Genomic DNA, 18,696 nt, shown 5'->3' with positions numbered 1-18,696 from the left:
TAATCTCCCAGTCACTACAGTTTTGCAATAAATCCCGTTGCCGGTGGCATTACCATTGTTGGGAAAAATTCAGAGTCCCTAGAAGTTTTCCACCAATGCACGCATGCCCACTGTAGGTGAAGTTCTATGTGTTCTACATTTTAAGGTGTTCTAGCATGGACAAAGATACCATTGTAAACGTCATGAAAACTCTGGTGTGGACAAAGAACGTTTTACTTTAAAAATGCAATTTTTAAATGAAAACGTGCTGTAGACATAGTCATTATGAGTAAGCAAGGGGCACTAAAGGGTAGAATGCCTTGTCACTGTAAAAGGAATCCTTGAAATGAAATGTCTCTGAACAACAGAGACAAAATTTGTCTCTCTTGGAGGAAATCTGCAAGATTCCTTGAGGATACAAAAGGGCAACAAGTGCATCCAGCATTCAGGTATCTTCCTGTAAAGATATGGTGAGCTAGTGTGGGGAGGTAATGAAAATCATCCAAGCTTTTAAGTGTGGGCAGACAGGCCAGGAATTCTTAAAGCTATTCAATGCTAGGGGACACCAAGTATTCTAAAATGCTGCTCTAATCTTTTGGCCCTGTATCTACAAACCAGAAAGGCATTTGGAAATTGTTTACATTTACATGGCTGCGGAGTAGAACAATTTAAAAAGGAACATAAGGACAGAATGTGTGAGAAAAAGACTGGATATAAAATGTGGAAAAGTGGATGAACCACATTATTTGGCAATGGCAAAGAATCATGTTTAAACACACTTCATAGGCCTATAGAATTTCTAAATACCACCTTCCCTAGCCTTCATGACTTTAAAACTTACTCTGAGCAACATGATCTTGCTAGAATCTGTGCCAAAAGGAAAACAAATGTAGTTATTTTGTATTCAAATTTTAGTTTTTAAAGTGTCGATAAGTGCACATTAAATTACATTTTTACCTGAAGCTAAATAATGCCTGTACATCACCTTCAAAATTACAGCATACATTGCTTAAAGCAAAATACAACTATATGACATGTATGTCATTTAGAAATATATTAGTAATCCATGTCATAAACGTTTCAAGTGTAATGTTACTGCATCAATTATGTTTTTTCTGAAAACAATTTCTTTTTGAATAAGGAAAGAAAAGCCAATCAAACTGACACGTTTTATTGGCTAACTAAAAAGATTACAATATTCAAGCTTTCAAGGCAGCTGCTTGGCTTTTCTCTACATTCATAATGGCTAACACGGTACAACACCCTAGTACTTTTAGAAAAAGGCAAAGGGAGTTCTCCCTGATTCTATTAGTGCAGTTTTATTTTTCTTTTACCAACCTTAATTTTCCAAAAAAAAAATAAAATTAATTAAATAAATAAAAAAGAAGAAAGGTAATGAAAACTCCTTCGATACATTCCTAATATTGTACATTTAAATAAAACCAATTTTAAAATATTGATGAGAATAAAGTTATGTTTAAAAACAAAAACCTTGAGAGGAGCAGTGGTTGAATATACAGTATAAATGCGTATAATACATAAGCAAATTAAATACATTCTGGCTTGCTAGAGTTTCACTGTTATAAAATCTTGATATATAATGGTATTTAAAATCAACTGTTATTTTACTACACCTATCACTATTATAACTTACTACAGGTTAAGTAATGTACAGAATTACTAAAATCAGTTACGAAACACCTTAATGATACCCAAAACAGCAAAGTGTGTTAATTCAATGATAAAGTAAAATTTAGACTGAATTTAACCAAGTCTCATGATGAAACTACAAAATCTGAAACAAAATTTAAAACACATTCATACAGATTATAGTTCTCTTACCTGGAATGTGCTTGGCCCAGCCTATGATAACAACCAATTCACGGTCTGCCAGGTCACACAGGGTGGTCATGGTTTTCAGGTAGCTGTCCTGTACTAGTGGATCAGGCATTGCAAACAACTTCTCTGGCTCTGCTGCCATCAAGTGAGACACAATATTATTTGTTGTAGCTGCAGAAAAAAAACAAAAAACACACACTTTATTTCCAGAAGCCATATTAAACACATTAGGTTTTAGTGGCAGTTGGATTTAGAGACCTCTTAAGTACTAATAAACAACAAAAATGTGTTTACCACAACATATATATGTCATTGAGTCTTAATATTATAAAATTATACAGGTACAGACCTGGCTTCCTGATAGGCTGAGTAGCTTGTGGGCTCTGATATGACCCCTGGTATGTCATTGCCTCCACTTCTGGCCTGCGTTTATATTTTTGCCTGCCTCCTCGTACTCGGTCCAAACGTACACCTGTTAATTTAAAATAATAAAAAAAAAAAACAGCAATGATTCAAGACTGAAAATGGTTTGGAGACATTCCAGCTCTTGCAAATTCAAAGCTATAGTTATCTCTGACTGTGTTCCTTCATTCTGGAGCTCAAATTCTTATGGCTTATGAATCCAATTAGGTGACTTAGCTTTAGGACTCTAACATAATTGTGACTAAAAAAAAAATAAGATTCTACCAAAAACATTACATCAAGCGTTGATTAAATGTTAGTATCTGCCAAAGAAAAATACATTTGTGTTACAGGGTACATTATATAGACCATTTCACTCCTGAATAATAATGTTAAATATAGTGTACTGGCAGATGTTTTAGCTATGAAAATAAAGAAAGCGCTTCCAACAAGATCAAAATGGGTTCATCAAACACAGACACTTAGTATGCAATCTTTAGCCCTTGTTTAATGTAATGAAAACCTACAGGACCTATTAACCTACAGAAGCAAAATCTCCCGAGGACTTATTATCTTTAGATGCAGAAAAAGCCTTTGACAGAGGTGCAAGTACATATCCATTTACCAGATTTCTCAAATATGTATTTGGCTCCAGTGTATCTGCAAGAATTCAATTCTTTGTATTACTACATAATCCTCAGTCTGGAATAATATGAACTTGGATTACTTTAAATTATTATGTGGAACCAAACAAGGGTGTACATTACCATTAACTCTTTTTGTGGCTACCATTAAACTAGCTTTTCACTTATAGAAGCAGTAAGAGATAAAAGGGATTACAAAGGAAGTGTTTAAACAGAAAATACTTCTTTACATTGATGATATGGTGTTTTATGTCTACGACCTTCATTCGTCTAGCCATTAGTATTAATTCCATCCATCCATCATCCAACTCACTATATCCTAACTACAGGGTCACGGGGGTCTGCTTGAGCCAATCCCAGCCAACACAAGGCAGGAAACAAACCCCAGGCAGGGCACTAGCCCACCGCAGTAGTATTAATTCCACTAGGAGAATTTCCTGAGAAATTAAATTTAAATAAATGCTTGCTTTTTCCAAGTGTATTCTGTCTCATGTCACAGTAGGCGGGATCATTTTTCACTGGTTATATCAAAACAGTTTAAATTATTAAAACTACAAAATGAAAATTCTACTCTGTAGCCAAAATTTTAGGAAATACTGCACTGAAAACCAAATCACATGTGTCTAATGTAAGGATTGAGCAGTGGTTTACAAAAGATTCTGACTAAAGACCACTTTGATGAAGTTAAAGATACTAAAGAGCACCTACTGTGGATCCAATAATCACTTCTTAGAGAAAATTCTGCATTTCATCTGCCACTTTTTTACTACATGTGTAAAAAGACTAAAATTTAAAACTCACATCCAGCATAGCTGAATTTTGAAGTGTCTGATTTCAAACGGAGCCAACATTGAATAGGCAAAAAAGCAGCCACACAGATAAAACTGATGAACAAAATGCTGTGTGCACATGTAATTAAGTTATTGCCTCTGTCAGTGGTGGGTTCTCTAAGCTGATGCCAATTGAAAGGCATGCAATGGAGACACTGGATGGACGGATGTCAGAGTTTGCAGATGTGTTTTGAGACAGAGTGAAAGAGATCACTGTCAGTGAACAGGAGTGGCGCAGAAATGACTGGAATAGAAATTGTTGTCAGGCACTATGAAACTGGAAGGACACTCTGTAATGATCAGTTTAAAGTAGATACCTGTAGCCCGAACAGTGGAGAAATTATGTGCTTATAGTTTCAGAGACCTTCTGGAATGATTATTTTTCTAAAAACACAGTGCTAACTCAGTATAATGATTTTTTGGGGGATTAAGTACCCACAGTTGATTTTAAAGGTGAAGGGGAAGGTTTGATAATGCAATATTATGATATTGGTTACTAAGAGAGGGTTATATATTAGGGAACAACTGGACTGTTCACAATTTACAATCATGTAAATTCAGACAAAGTATCTGGCCAGTGTAGACATCTCAGAAATGATAGCTCTCACTTTTAAGGCCACTTGACTCATGAATGTGAACCACAATCTGAAAACCCCTATAATTAGCTGTTTTTGTGATCTTCCTTTTTAAAACATCAGGGCTGATTTTTTAAGTTTTAATTAAATGTTTACCTCACACATGAATACAATTAAAGTCATGTTGACAATCTCATAATTAGGTACACCAAATAGACTTTATGTTAAAATGAATCACCGCAAAATAAATGGTGATATAATACGAGCAACCTGGTATGCAGACATATTTATAACACTTATTTTAATAACATTTAGTCATATGATATCAATAAAAGTTATTTGTTTCCAGGTCAAGTTTTCATATTATGTCTCTCTCTATTATGTGCAATATTTTCTAGATGGCTCATTCTGTATAAAACATCCATTTTGCTTATTCTTCAAACAGCAGTAAAAGCAAAAAATATGCAGCAATACTGCATTGAAGTTTTTTTTTTTGTTTGGTAAGAAATTACAAATGTGGCGGAGTTTACAAGACTTCAAAAAATCGATTTTCTTCCCTGGTTTAATTATAATGTAATGTCTACTGCAAGCATAAATCTTGTAACATTTAAAAACTAAAATGCAATTAACAACGTAAACAATGAATAGTTAAAGATTTTCTCCTTTTCATGTACTGTACTTCTAATCATGCCTAAAAACAACATATTCTTAATAAAATATATCTAAAGAAGTCCTCAACTTAAGCACTTACTGAAAGCAAATGTTAAAAGTATAGGTGTAGCAAATTACACAGCCCTGCAAAAAATGGGATGCTACTGAAGCTACTAGGCTGGGTCCACTCCACCTGAAGTACAAATGGAAACAGACTACAGTTGCTAAAAAAAAACAAAAAAATCAGACATATCTCCAAATACAAAAATCCAGCTGTTATACCAACCCATTACATTTTTGTTAGTCAAAGAAAACAAACACAAGAACAAGAACATATGATAACAAAATTGATTACACTGAAAGTGCACCCAGCGTTTACTCCAGAGTTTACAATGAAATTATGGCATGGCCAGCACAAGTTCCCTTTTCTTTGAATATCCTAGAATGTACAAAATACATGTATCTAGGGTAAATGCTATATGCTGCATCACCTCTCAACTCCCTGAAAAGATTAATGCAATACAAATCAGGTTTTACATGTTTAAATATTTGATAACTTTGGCAGGCTGTCAAGCGCCATTCTTTGTTGCCTTATCAAATAAGTTTTATCACATTTGAAAAGACTGATGGCAATAGTTTAACCACATTACACTTATTTGCTAAGGTCATTAATTACTGTGAAAATTAAATGCCCTTACATTTAGTACCCAAGAAAAGCTTTTACTGGATGATAGTTTTAAAAATAGACCTACTACAGAAAACAAAGAATTCAAAGAGTATGAAGATTAGTTTGAGTATGAAGATTTGTATTTTAGGTGTTATCTTTGACACAACTTTAACCTTCGAAATTACATTCTGAATTTTCAAATCTATTTCTTGGCTGGAAATATTGCAAAATTAAAGGAATGCTCCCCTCAAAAAAATGTATATTTATCTATTCTACTACTATTAATCTACTTACTTCATGTTCTTTGTAGTCATGACTGAGAAAGTTTTAAACTCATGTTTTCTTGGAGAACAGAGATAAACTTTCTGACACAATTGACTTTTACGGGGGCCACTACTGAACAGTAGAAAAATATACTTGTGTTGCATAATTTTCACATCAGTTATCTACTCAAAAGCTCACAAAATCCAAAACTCATGCTGTCTTTGTGAAAATATTTTTAAATAAACACTTCCTTAAAATATTAGCAGTGCACAAAAGTAAAACACACTCAAGATTTTTAATTAAAAAAAGTGATCTTGTCCAGGATTTCAATTCAAAAACTTGAATTCATTTCACTATTGTGCAGTACTCTTAGGAACTCTTACTCGTATCACTACAAGCAAACCTGGGTTAAGTAACATAAAAAAATAATAATTTTGGATAGAGTGTTCCTTGAAGGTGAATCCTTGCTAAGCAGGATGTAAACATCACTTCAAAATTATTATTGCACTGTTTTATAATCCGGCTGTTCAAAACACATGGTTATATGCAAGAGTTAATTCCAACACACAGTAACAAGGATTATAACTACAGCTATGAAGTATGACTATATAACTCCAATTATTACCTAGTGCTATAATGGCTTCCAGTCAAGTATAGAGTCAATTTCGAAATCCTCTATGTGACATGGTAAAGGGTATGGAATGATACTGGGGGTAACATAGGGGCCTACAAGACAATTTCAATAGTAAAGATTCTAAACTGCAGCAAAACATTGCTGGGACAGGAAGAATAATGGAACATCACACAAGGGCAGTAGACTTAACATGCTTTCCCACTGTAGGAATTTTGCTTTCAGGAACCAATGAGTTCCTGTACAATATTGGCCCTGGGCCACTTAATGTTCCTGGCCATTTTTGGGTGTTGTGCTCCCAGAAACTGTAACATAACGCTGTGAGAATTGAGGTACATTCAGGAGTTCACAGGGAACCCCCATCAACCCGAAACCCAACTTTATTGCTTTGAAGCGATCATGACTTCAAGGGAGAGTTTACTGAATCAATGCAGTGCATGGTGCGGTGCACCAGGGAGGCAGTAATGAAGAGTAATGATGTGTGAAGAGCAGCACTCCATCTGTACCTATAACTCTCTAAATTTTAAATTACTATCATATTTGTATGATGGTGCCATTGCTTGTGGTTAACCAATCAGCACAAATTATCACCCGAGTCCCACCGCTGATAGTTCCTGATTGAACGAACAGTACCTACCCTGTGGTGGGAAAGTACCTCATGTTTACAGAAAGAGTACCCCAGACAATTTATTCATGGGTAAACAGAAACAGGAACAAATCATTTGATAATATAACCAGTTTAGTAGCTAGCATTTGAGTATTACTGTGAAAATGCTACAGTTTACATGGACTATTAATCATGGCTGCCATGCGTTCCCAGCGTTCATTTGACACGTCCTCTGAGCAGGTCCTCAGAAATTAACGCGACACATGCGCGAGTTGCACTACCAGCAAAAAGTCGGGGGGCACAGTGTGATAAAAGTCGGAATGTGATGTCAGATGTCTCTGTTTACTATCTACACATGACAGAAAGCCGCTATGCGGTTCCTATGGGATCGATGTGCGCGCTTTGATGTTTGATGTATGGTTCGATGTGGTGAAGAAAATGCCGACATACAAATGCATTCGTGGTGCTTTTATATTCATGTGTCGCATATTCCCGATCATAATGACATAATACATTTTAAAAGTCCCACATACAATCTTTTGTGCTGTCTTTTCTTTCTGTGGCTTTCTCCTGACCTGACAGCAGCGGCAAACAGCAATAGATCACCACACAGAATACATTAAATGTATGATATTCCAAATCTCTGCACATTTAGAATCCTTTATACTGGATATCACTTTCATGATGAACTGCATTAAAGTATGTATGTTACATTTTACAGATAAATCGTTAATTTAAATAATGAATACTGTTAATATTACACACATGGGGGTGAAACAGTGGCAGAGCGGTAGCACTCCTGCTTGCAGGTAGTCACATCGCTGGTATTCCCTGCCTGGAGTTTACGTTTTCCTGCTGGGTTTCCACAGTGTGCTCCGGTTTCTTTCCAAAGTTATGCAGATTTGGTGACACTAAAATGACACTAGTGTATGTGAGTGCTTGTATTCACCTTGCGATGAGCTGAAGCCCCGACTAGGGATTGTTTCTACTTCGTGCCCAATGCTAGCTGGAATGGACACATCCCTGGATTGATGGATTTAATCATTAAACATCCTTTTCAGAGATATTGCAGTAAGGTGTCGTCAAAATTTAATGGGTGTTCCAGGCAATTCACAACACAGTGAAGCTGAACCGGTTATCACGGTGTTAATATTGCGCACTGCCACCTGGTGGATTCTTCCAGATTTACGTAAAATACGCTCACAAGTATAAACAGTAAAATGCTTGCGAAGCAGGAGCGTCCACTATAGACCTGGCCTTAGATTAACTTAAAGTTAAATGTAGCTGGGGCTAAAAACCACCTTCTACTCTCTCTCTATATTATATAACTGAGAAATCACATGTACATAAGTATTCACAGCCTTTGCTCAATACTTTGTTGATGCACCTTTGGCAGCAATTACAGCCTCAAGCCTGTTTGAATATGATGCCACAAGCTTGGCACATCTATCCTTGGCCAGTTTCGCCTATTCCTCTTTGCAGCACCTCTCAAGCTCCATCAGGTTGGATAGGAAGCGTCGGTGCACAGCCATTTTAAGATCTCTCCAGAGATGTTCAATCAGATTCTGGGCTCTGGCTGGGCCACTCAAGGACATTCACAGAGTTGTCCTCAAGCCACTCCTTTGATATCTTGGCTATATGCTTAGCATCGTTGTCCTGCTGAAAGATGAACCGTTGCCCCAGTCTGAGGTCAAGAGCGCTCTGGAGCAGATTTTCATCCAGGATGTCTCTGTAAAACATCCCCACAGCATGATGCTGCCACCACCATGCTTCACTGTAGGTTGGTATTGGCCTGGTGATGAGCAGTGCCTGGTTTCCTCCAAACGTGACGCCTGGCATTCACACCAAAGAGTTCAATCTTTATCTCGTCATACAAGAGAATTTTGTTCCTCATGGTCCGAGAGTCCTTCAGGTGCCTTTTGGCAAACTCCAGGCGGACTGCCATGTGCCTTTTACTAAGGAGTGGCTTCCGTCTGGCCACTCCACCATACAGGCCTGATTGGTGGATTGCTGCAGAAATGGTTGTCCTTCTGGAAGGTTCTCCTCTCTCCACAGAGGACCTCTGGAGCTCTGACAGAGTGACCATCGGGTTCTTGGTCATCTCCCTGACTAAGGCCCTTCTCCCCCGATCGCTCAGTTTAGATGGACAGCCAGCTCTAGGAGGAGTCCTGGTGGTTTCGAACTTCTTCCACTTACGGATGATTGAGGCCACTGTGCTCATTGGGACCTTCAAAGCAGCAGAAATTTTTCTGTAACCTTCCCCAGATTTGTGCCTCGAAACAATCCTGTCTCCGAGGTCTACAGACAATTCCTTTGACTTCATGCTTGGTTTGTGCTCTGACATGAACTGTCAACTGTGGGACCTTATATGGACAGGTTTGTGCCTTTCCAAATCAAATGTCCAATCAACTGAATTTACCACAGGTGGACTCCAATTAAGCTGCAGAAACATCTCAAGGATGATCAGGGGAAACAGGATGCACCTAAACTCAATTTTGAGCTTCATGGCAAAGGCTGTGAATACTTATGTACATGTGATTTCTCAGTTTTTTTATTTTTAATAAATTTGCAAAAACCTCAAACTCTTTTCACGTTGTCATTATGGGGTGTTGTGTGTAGAATTCTATTTTAATCCATTTTGGAATAAGGCTGTAACAAAATGTGGAAAAAGTGATGCGCCGTGAATACTTTCCGGATGCACTATATATATATATATATATATATATATATATATATATATATATATATATATATATATATATATATATATATATAAAAATCCAACGTCTGTCTATTAGTCCGCTTTCACGAGAGAAGTACTTAGTGGATTTAGATCATTTTTTTTTTTTAAATTTGAACATTCTGGATGATTTTGCGACTTCTATCATTGCATTATGTATCATGGTTCGCTTGCGGTACTGATTTATTTGCATGAATCCGAGAGACACACAGCGTGCCAAATAAGGGGGGGCGGTTTCCCTCCTCAATCACGTGTAAGCCTCGGGCTTTCCTTACCTCTGCTTAGTTAGCGAATAATAGAACTACCTGACGGATTTAGATCGGGTTTTTTTCTATAATTTGCTTGAACATTCCAGTTGATTTTTCTCTCATCATACTAAGAATCACAGTTCGCTTGCAGGAGCGATATATTCATTCTAATTCGAGACAGTGGCTGCAGGCTGAGGGGACAGGGAAGTGTAATGTCAGGAGTAGGGAGTCAGGCAGGGCCCTCTTCACTGTCCTGTTTCACTACTACGCAGGCGAAGCCATGGGGGACGGCTAGTCTATATTATAATAAACTAGGAGCTGGGATTGAATTCAGAGTAATAAACTCAACTGGTGGGTGCAAGAGAAGCCAAAGTTTCAAAGAAAGAAAAATATGAGGCGAGAATAAGGAGTGGTTGGTATTGTACTGAGGGGGCAAGTGGATCAGCTGTTCCACCTGACAGACAGGGTGCAAGACCATAAAGGTAGGTTAAAGATTTGTTTTGTTTTGTTAATTGTGTTATTTTGTTTATTCTACTGTTTATCATTCCAATGTGTGATGTGCTTTATTTAAAACTAGCAAAATACCCGCACTTTGCAGTGGCGAAGTACTGCCTTAAAATTTTTATTAAGAAGAAAAGTAAACTTTTTAAACTGAGGGAAAATATACCAATAATTATTAGTTAAGGATCTCTTTGTATACCACATTGTGAGTTCGGCCCTCCGGTTGTAATATGACCAAGCTGTGCGCTGAGCTTACTCTTGAGCATGCAACGTACAGTTGGCCATGTGAAATGCAATCTTGCCTCAAATCTCACAGCTTGGATTGTTGCTGTCATAATCGGTTTGAGTTTCATGGTTTGTTTCAATTACGTTAGTATTTGCAGGACTTGTTGTGAAGTGACATTCGGCATCTGTCAAGCGTTGTAAGTATACAACTGGTTTCATCTATAACTTCACATCCAGCTTTTGAGAGTTTAAACATTCATAAACATCAAAGTGTCCACTACTGAAATGGGTACCTGAACAATGTAAACTAAGTCTAAAATACTTATACAATAACTATAATCGTAATAAACGAACAATAAAACAGTGGAGAAGCGGTGGATTAAATGAAAAGGCTGCAGTTATGCCATGGCGAAGCAAGGAAGGAAATGCAGAGACCAGAGCGACGGACAGCCTTATATAGGCAGGCAGCCAACAACGTGGGAGGCGTTGGGATGGGGGATCCAATGCCGCCTCACACGGCGACCGAGCTGCAGGCTATGAACGTATATATGTACGTAAGTAGGATTCAGTTCGCGTTGGGAACATACATACCAAATTTCTTGAAGATGTGGCCATAGGTAACAAAGACCGTTGGAAAGTTCAATATGGCGGCCGACAGTGGCGTTATACCACCAAAATAAGTACGCACATCAGTTTCGGTTAGCGCAGGGAAGTCACCTACCAAATTTCGTGAAGATGGGGCCATAAATAAGAAAGTTTAATATGGCGGATTTTGTTGACCGTTACACGTAGAATTTCGAAATGAAACCTGCTTAACTTTTTTAAGTAACCTGTAAGGAAGTTACAAGTTGGAGAATTAGTAGTGAGTGAGTGAGTACTTTGCCTTTTATTAGTATAGACTAGCAAAAAAGTAGTGTGTTAAAGAAGTAATGAAAAGGAAACATTTTAATAATAACGTAACATGATTGACATTGTCATGCGTGTTGCTGTCATATATATATATATATATATATATATATATATATATATATATATATATATATATATATATTAGGGGTGGGACTCCATTAAAAAAATTAATCTAATTAAGGGCTTTGTAATTAATCTTGATTCATCGCATGTAATTGCACACGTAAAAACTCTCGTTTATACCCTGCATCCTCTCATTAAACTTGTATCCCGCATTAGTCGTGGGCATGACAAATGCCAGCGGCAGCCTGTCTATGAATTTAATTTAAACTTTAGGTTTACACCATGCTTTGTTTCCGAAGTAGCTGCAGTCATGAATATGCTTGTATGCGTCACTGTGCATGACAAACGGCAGTGGGAGCGTGTCTATAAACTTAAACTTACGGTTTACACTGTGCTTTGTTTCCGCAGTAGCTGCACTTATGAATATGCTTGTATGTGTCACTCGCTTGCTTCTTATTGTTTCGCTGCCTTCTCAATTGTATAATGCATGTTTTCTTCAGCGCTTTTTGGAGCTCTTCCTTGTTTTCTATGTACTGTGCTCACAGTCAGTTCATGTGATTACGTGGGAGGCGTGATTATGTCACACGAAACTCCGGCCCCCACGGCCATCGAGCTGAACTCCATTACAGTATATGGAGAAAAATAGGTTCCAGTTATGACCATTACGCGTAGAATTTTGAAATGAAACCTGCCCAACTTTTGTAAGTAAACTATAAGGAATGAGCCTGCCAAATTTCAGCCTTCCACCCACACGAGATGTTGGAGAATTAGTGATGAGTGAGTGAGTGAGTGAGTGCTTTGCCTTTTATTAGTATAGATAAAAAAAAGCCATTTTTGCATTACTTTGGCCTTCTTGGTGTTCCCTGGGGTCAGATACAGCTCAAAAGCACCTACAATTTTCCTTAACATATATAGTAATTTGTGCCTTATATTTCTTTTATCTCATGGTACATATAATAAGAGTATAATCTGAATATTTGAAAATGATTCCTTAAAAATTCAAATATAAATAAAATTATATAGGGGCATACTTTTTTAGATACAGATCATTACAGAGTTCTATCTACCAAAATTGGGCAGACCCCACCTGTTTGGGTAAGGAACAATCTCCTCAGTCTGTCAGTGGAGCAAGACAGTGACCTGTTTCATAATAAAATATTATTGATTGGGCTGCTGGGAGGCTGGCTTATATGCTTTTTAAAATAACTGAAGTAATGTATGCAGTTATCTGTTACCTAGTTTTTCCTGTTTCTTCTGGCTTCTCAGTAACCTATGGTGCATTGCATCACAGCAACTGTAAACAGGGTTAATACTATTGGAATTTGAAGAAAATCTCAGAATGAATGTCTCTATGTTAATTACAAACCTGACATTATAACTCTGGTATTTTGCCTACGTCACTGACATTTTCTTGTACAGTGGTGCATTCATGGCTAACCAATGAAGAGGATGGATAATAAGTAAATAAAGGAAGGATAAAGGTGGCGGTCTAATTCTCATTGGTGGCCCGAGAAAAAATGTAGTCCAAAATCTTTTTTTTTTTTATCATGCCAGGTAATAACTTAAAAGCAACTAATTTTATGTTGAAAACCACATTTTTTTTTTTTTTTGATTAATTTTATACCCTTAGTATTTTCATTGTACTCACATCTATATTCTTTACTTAGTATTTTACACTGGATCTGGATTTTAAGAAAATTGAGATCCCACACAACAATACACAATTAAATATAAATTTAAACAACATGGGGTAGTCTCTCATGTACATTTGATTTTCTTTTATTATATTGCATTTGCTGTAGCCACAATTGCACGGACATAGCATTAAATAAATAAGCCAAACTGTCTAAGCACCAGATTTTTTGATTCAATTGGGTATAATTTTTGTCTTAACAATCTTAACTATTCAATTAATATATTTGAAAAATGGTGTGAATTCAAAAAGTAAAAAACAATTATATAATTTAAATATAATGTAAAACAAATATATAATTTGGACAACTGAAGAGTTTTTTTTTTTTAGTTTTAACACCTTACTCCCAAAGCATATGTGTTTAATGTAAATTAGTACAACAAGCTCACAGAGAGCATGTCTACACATGACAAGGAGGAGCTGGGAAAAAACAGGAAGCTGTTCTGTTAAGCTTTGTTTCCTCTGAGAACTGATTGACAGTGTGCTAAAGTTTGCTTCTTTACAAACAGAAAAATAATGCATCAGTGAGAAACATACATCATGACTGAAGTTAAAGTTTTGGTAATGACTGTTCTTTGTAAGGATGCACATGAGACATTTTTAAGGAAAAACTAAAAAACAAAACAACAACTCAGCATGGCAGGCAGCAAAGCAGAAAAGTTATATGGAAAAGTTGAGAAATGTCAGACAATTAATAAGAATTGAGCAATTAGGTATGCACTTTGTTAACTCTGTTAATTTGGTTAGTAAAATACAGAGACTGTCAGCTGTCTTTTAAAAGAAACCAATTAAGAAAGTATAAAAACATTCCTAAATATTATCTGTGACTGTCAGACAATTACATACTTCCTGCTGTAGCAGCGAGTATACAAATATTATAGTGAATAAATAAGACACGGAGGATTTTAGAGCGTTTGTATTCATTGATTTGCTTAAAAATAAACATCTCTTTATAAAACTATACTTATTCTTCTATTTAATGCAAAATAAAAATGGAAATGGAAATAGATATTACACCACAATTATTGGGCCACAGTGTTTTCACTTAACCTGACACTAGATTAACACTTTTTAGCAAAGAGAATATAATTGAAAAAAGGTTTGAAATGTTAGTGGGAATGAAGTATGAAGGGTGATCCGGTCACCATTGAGGTTGCAGATACTTTTATAGGCCATTCTAAAGACAGCACTGGTACTGATTACTTTTATGGTTGTACCAATGTAACTTAACCAGTAATTAATGTGGTTGGTTAGTGGTTGGGCCTTAAAAGCTTTAGTCATCAGACCACTGAACAACAAACTGAAAAGCAGTAGACAGAGAGACTAGAAGTATTTCATGATCAAGAAAGATAGGTGAAGCTAAATGTTTTTTTTTTTAATACTTAGGTGGTAAAGTGTACCCTCCCTGGTAGATAGGGGTGAAAAACTTGTGGTAGCTAGACAGCATTTTCTTTTAGTATATTTATTTGACACTGGAAGACAACTGGCAAACCTGGGTAAATCCAGAAATTGGCTGCTATGCCAGAAGAGTGAGAGAGAGAGAGAGAGAGAGAATATTTATTTCATACCATCTAGTTCTTTGTGTTAATCATGTTCCTTATTATTATTGTTTTGTTAACAAGTCTTCTTCTTTTGAAGCATCTTGGTCTCCTTGGCTTTATTTTGTGTTCAGTATCTCCTCACAATTGCACTTTTCAAGACGCACAAGTTCTTAATGTGTCTCATTTTCAGATTATAAATCATAAATTTACGGAAGAACTGGCTGAAAATTTTACATGATATTTCCTTTCTTTGTGTTCAAAACTGACACAGTTATCAATATTCATAAAAATCTCAAGGTAGATTTAGGAAGAAAACTAACACTCCCTAAGCACATAATGGTTACAAAACAACTCATTATATTCTGAGCATGCCTTCCCTTGGGAAAATATTGTAGAGAATGCTAATGAGAGGAAAAGAACAATATATGAGTTATTGGCTATGAAGTGTCAGTAGTAGAGTAGAACATAGCGTAATAAACCACTAAAGTAGTTTTTCCCACTTTCCTATTAACTCTGGAAGCAGATCTCATTCTACTCATTTAATTCAATACACCATAGATGCAGGTGGGGAGATGGGAGATTGCTAGTCCACCATAGAGAACACTCAAACACCCACCTGCAATCATTCTGAGCTAATTTGTACTCAATAATTAAAAACCTTACCTGCAAAAATATTTATTAAAAATATATTGTTTTTAAATCAATAACTGCTACTAAAAGATGCTCACAGACTTAACATCTGACACAACCAATGTAAACAAAAAACAGAAATATTTTAAATTAACATTTTTATTTTATTATTAAAGCTATAGAAAATGGTATTCCAGCTTTCCTTACAAATCCTAAAGATGTGTGCTGAGGAAATGGCAAACATAAATTGGCCAGGCTTAAATGATTTTGAGTAAGTGTCTAAGAACATAGTCATGCAGACTGCCATCATATCTAGGATTGCTTTCTACCTTGTGCCCAATGCTGCAGAATCGGGTTTGGAACCTGCAAACACTGAACAAAACAAAATTGGTTCTGATGAATGATTGCATGGAAAAGGAACATATCAGCAGATACACTACTACCAACTAAAACTAATAGACAGTGGATTGAAATTTTTACTTTTATTAATGAAAAGGGCAACATCAGAACAAATTCTTTAACATGGTCAGTATGCACAGAGATTTACCTGAAAACCAAAATGGATAACTTAAAAAAAAAAAAATTAAGAATAAAAAAAAAATCAATAATTTAGTTGTGCAAGTATGCCTACACTTTATTTTGTAATTTTTACTCATGTTGTAATTGGATCAATAACCCTGTAAATCATGCACAAAAGTATTTTGCCTTCACTGGACAAAAGCTCAAATGATCATAATTACTGCTTAATGAAAAAATTCACTTTTCAGGTAGGATTTCCATTAAGGTTTCCGACGCTAACAAGAGTTACAAGATCTTACCATTGAAAGGAGATGGTCATTAAAACCTTTTGAAGGCATTATGTATATCATGCAACACAATGTCATTGTTAAAAAAAATGAGAAATATACCTCATAAGGACTTCATCAGGATTTTCCTCCAAAACTGATGAAGGGGCATACGAGAGGAAAACACCAAACCTTAACAGAGATTCAGGGATGTATGAGTTTTTTTTGTAGAGTGAAAGATGGGAACCACTTCTCACAAAAGTGAATATCTTATAGTCTGGTGAGACCACAGTAGAATTTTTTGGCCTTAATTAAAAAAAAATCTGTATAGTGTATGTGTATGACAGCTTATCACCCAAACAGCAACGTACCTACTGTTAAATATAGAAAGGAAAAATAAATAATCCAAAATACCAAGGTAAGTGGTTAAAGTAATTCATATTTCAACGTGATGACAATTATAGACAGACAACCTACTCAACAAAGGGATGGCTTAAAAAGGTAAGATCAATGAGCTGAAATGGCCTAATTAGACCTTAGATGTGAACTCTATAGAAAATATTGGACTAACCTAAATAGATTTACCACAGAAGATCATCTTGCAGTCTGACAGATTTTAGACTACAAGACTTGCACAAGTAATACTCAGATAAAACTGAAAAAGCCAAGTGTGTTAAACTGAGAGAGCATAGCCACATGTGTACTGTACCTCCTCAAAAATGTGACCACATGTCACATCTATGTAAGTAAACCCTACACAGACACCTACGACTTGGCCAGTTCTATATTTCCTATTTTCTACAGTTGTTCAATGTATGAAAAATGTGGGAAAATGTCAGGGACAAATATGTCAGCCTTACGGTAAGCAAATGTGAAGTAAGGGGAGCCTGGAGGGTAGAAGCTGCTTACATTTAAACAGATCATTCACTTTTCTTGCATGTTACAAATACCATCAGTTAATGTTCAGGAAGGCTTCCAACACATAGCTGCGGTGTATGCTTGACAAAGAAGTATAAATAAGCCTTAACACACACCTTCAGGATGTGGGAGTAAAAACACATGCAGAAAACATGTGCAAACTCCACATGGTGCCCAAGATGGGAATCAAACCCAGGACCCTGGCAACAGTGCTAACAACTGTACCAAACAGCACTGAAAGTTACAATTTTGAACCATCTTTCGTGAAATTATCCACTTGTTTTTTCACTTAGAAACTGATATTTACAAAAACTTAGTAACAGTAACAATACAGGCCGACATGATTTGTCTTGATTTCAGCCTTCATATCAAGAAAAATGAAAGTTTAATTAGAATATATAGACTTTTGATAGCCACTGTATTTATCACTTGATAGTCATTGATAATTCTCTGTGTTTAATTGTGCAATTTTTCCTGCCATGTACAGGAAATATAAGCTTGATAATCCAAAAATATGTATGTGTCAGTATTGGTACATGTTTACTCCCTCTGAACTTGTTCAGCGTCACTGGCCTCCAAAACATCTGCTGTCTGTTAGCCCAGCTGAAGACCCTATGGAATGTGACTCATTCTAAACAAATTGGGAAAAATGTAATATTAATGAGTTTCAGTTATGAGCATGCAGTTGGGACATGCTTTTAATTAATGCAGGTATAGAAAATGCCATCACTACATTCAATTACACCTTAGGGGGAAAAAAAGATTTCAAGCTCCCTATTTTTCATTTTAAGTGTACATAGATAACCTGAGTAAGCACAAAGCAACTCACCTTCTTTAAGCATTCCAACTTTCAAGCACTTTGTAAATCGACAGGCCTGGCAGGCCTTCCGACGACGTTTTGTGATTTCACACTCATTTGTAGCAGGACAACTGTATTCTATACTTCCTGTAAATTAGACAAACAAAAAAATGAAACACCCGATTATGAAAATGAAAATAAAAAAACATTTGTTGCAGAGAGCATGTTTTTCAACCATTTGAAATTACATGCATATATACTTAATATTTTTAAACTTGCATAATCCAGTTTATAGTCATGGGGGCTGGATCCTATCCAGATATTACAGGATGCAAGGAAATATAAAAATAATTAAATGCATGATGTGGGCTGGTATAATAAAAGGAATTAAGATTAACAAAAAAAACTCGTAATGCATTATCATAGAATTATGCATATGCGGTAGATATTCTAGATTTAACCTAAACTTAAATTTCTGAAGAGTACAACACACTCTTCTTAAAGAAAAGTCTTTACTTTCATTTACCATAATGAAATATAGCTAGGTTCAGGTTT

At 36.1% G+C, this 18,696-nt stretch overlaps 1 protein-coding gene across 3 annotated transcripts in view; it reads right to left on the bottom strand.

Moving 5' to 3' along the window:
- Positions 1–18,696, bottom strand: part of esrra (estrogen-related receptor alpha) — an 83,909-nt gene that overhangs the window by 13,855 nt on the left and 51,358 nt on the right. For all 3 annotated transcript variants that reach the window (XM_039769363.1, XM_039769362.1, XM_039769364.1), the window contains exons 3-5: positions 18,172–18,288; positions 2,168–2,290; positions 1,822–1,989 (exon numbers count right to left, since the gene is read on the bottom strand). In XM_039769363.1, the coding sequence (XP_039625297.1) occupies positions 1,822–1,989; positions 2,168–2,290; positions 18,172–18,288 (408 nt within the window). The remainder of the gene's footprint in view (positions 1–1,821; positions 1,990–2,167; positions 2,291–18,171; positions 18,289–18,696) is intronic.

This window comes from Polypterus senegalus, chromosome 11 (genome assembly GCF_016835505.1).
Source record: "Polypterus senegalus isolate Bchr_013 chromosome 11, ASM1683550v1, whole genome shotgun sequence".
NCBI lineage: Eukaryota > Metazoa > Chordata > Cladistia > Polypteriformes > Polypteridae > Polypterus > Polypterus senegalus.
This window is presented reverse-complemented; position numbering and strand designations above follow the sequence as displayed.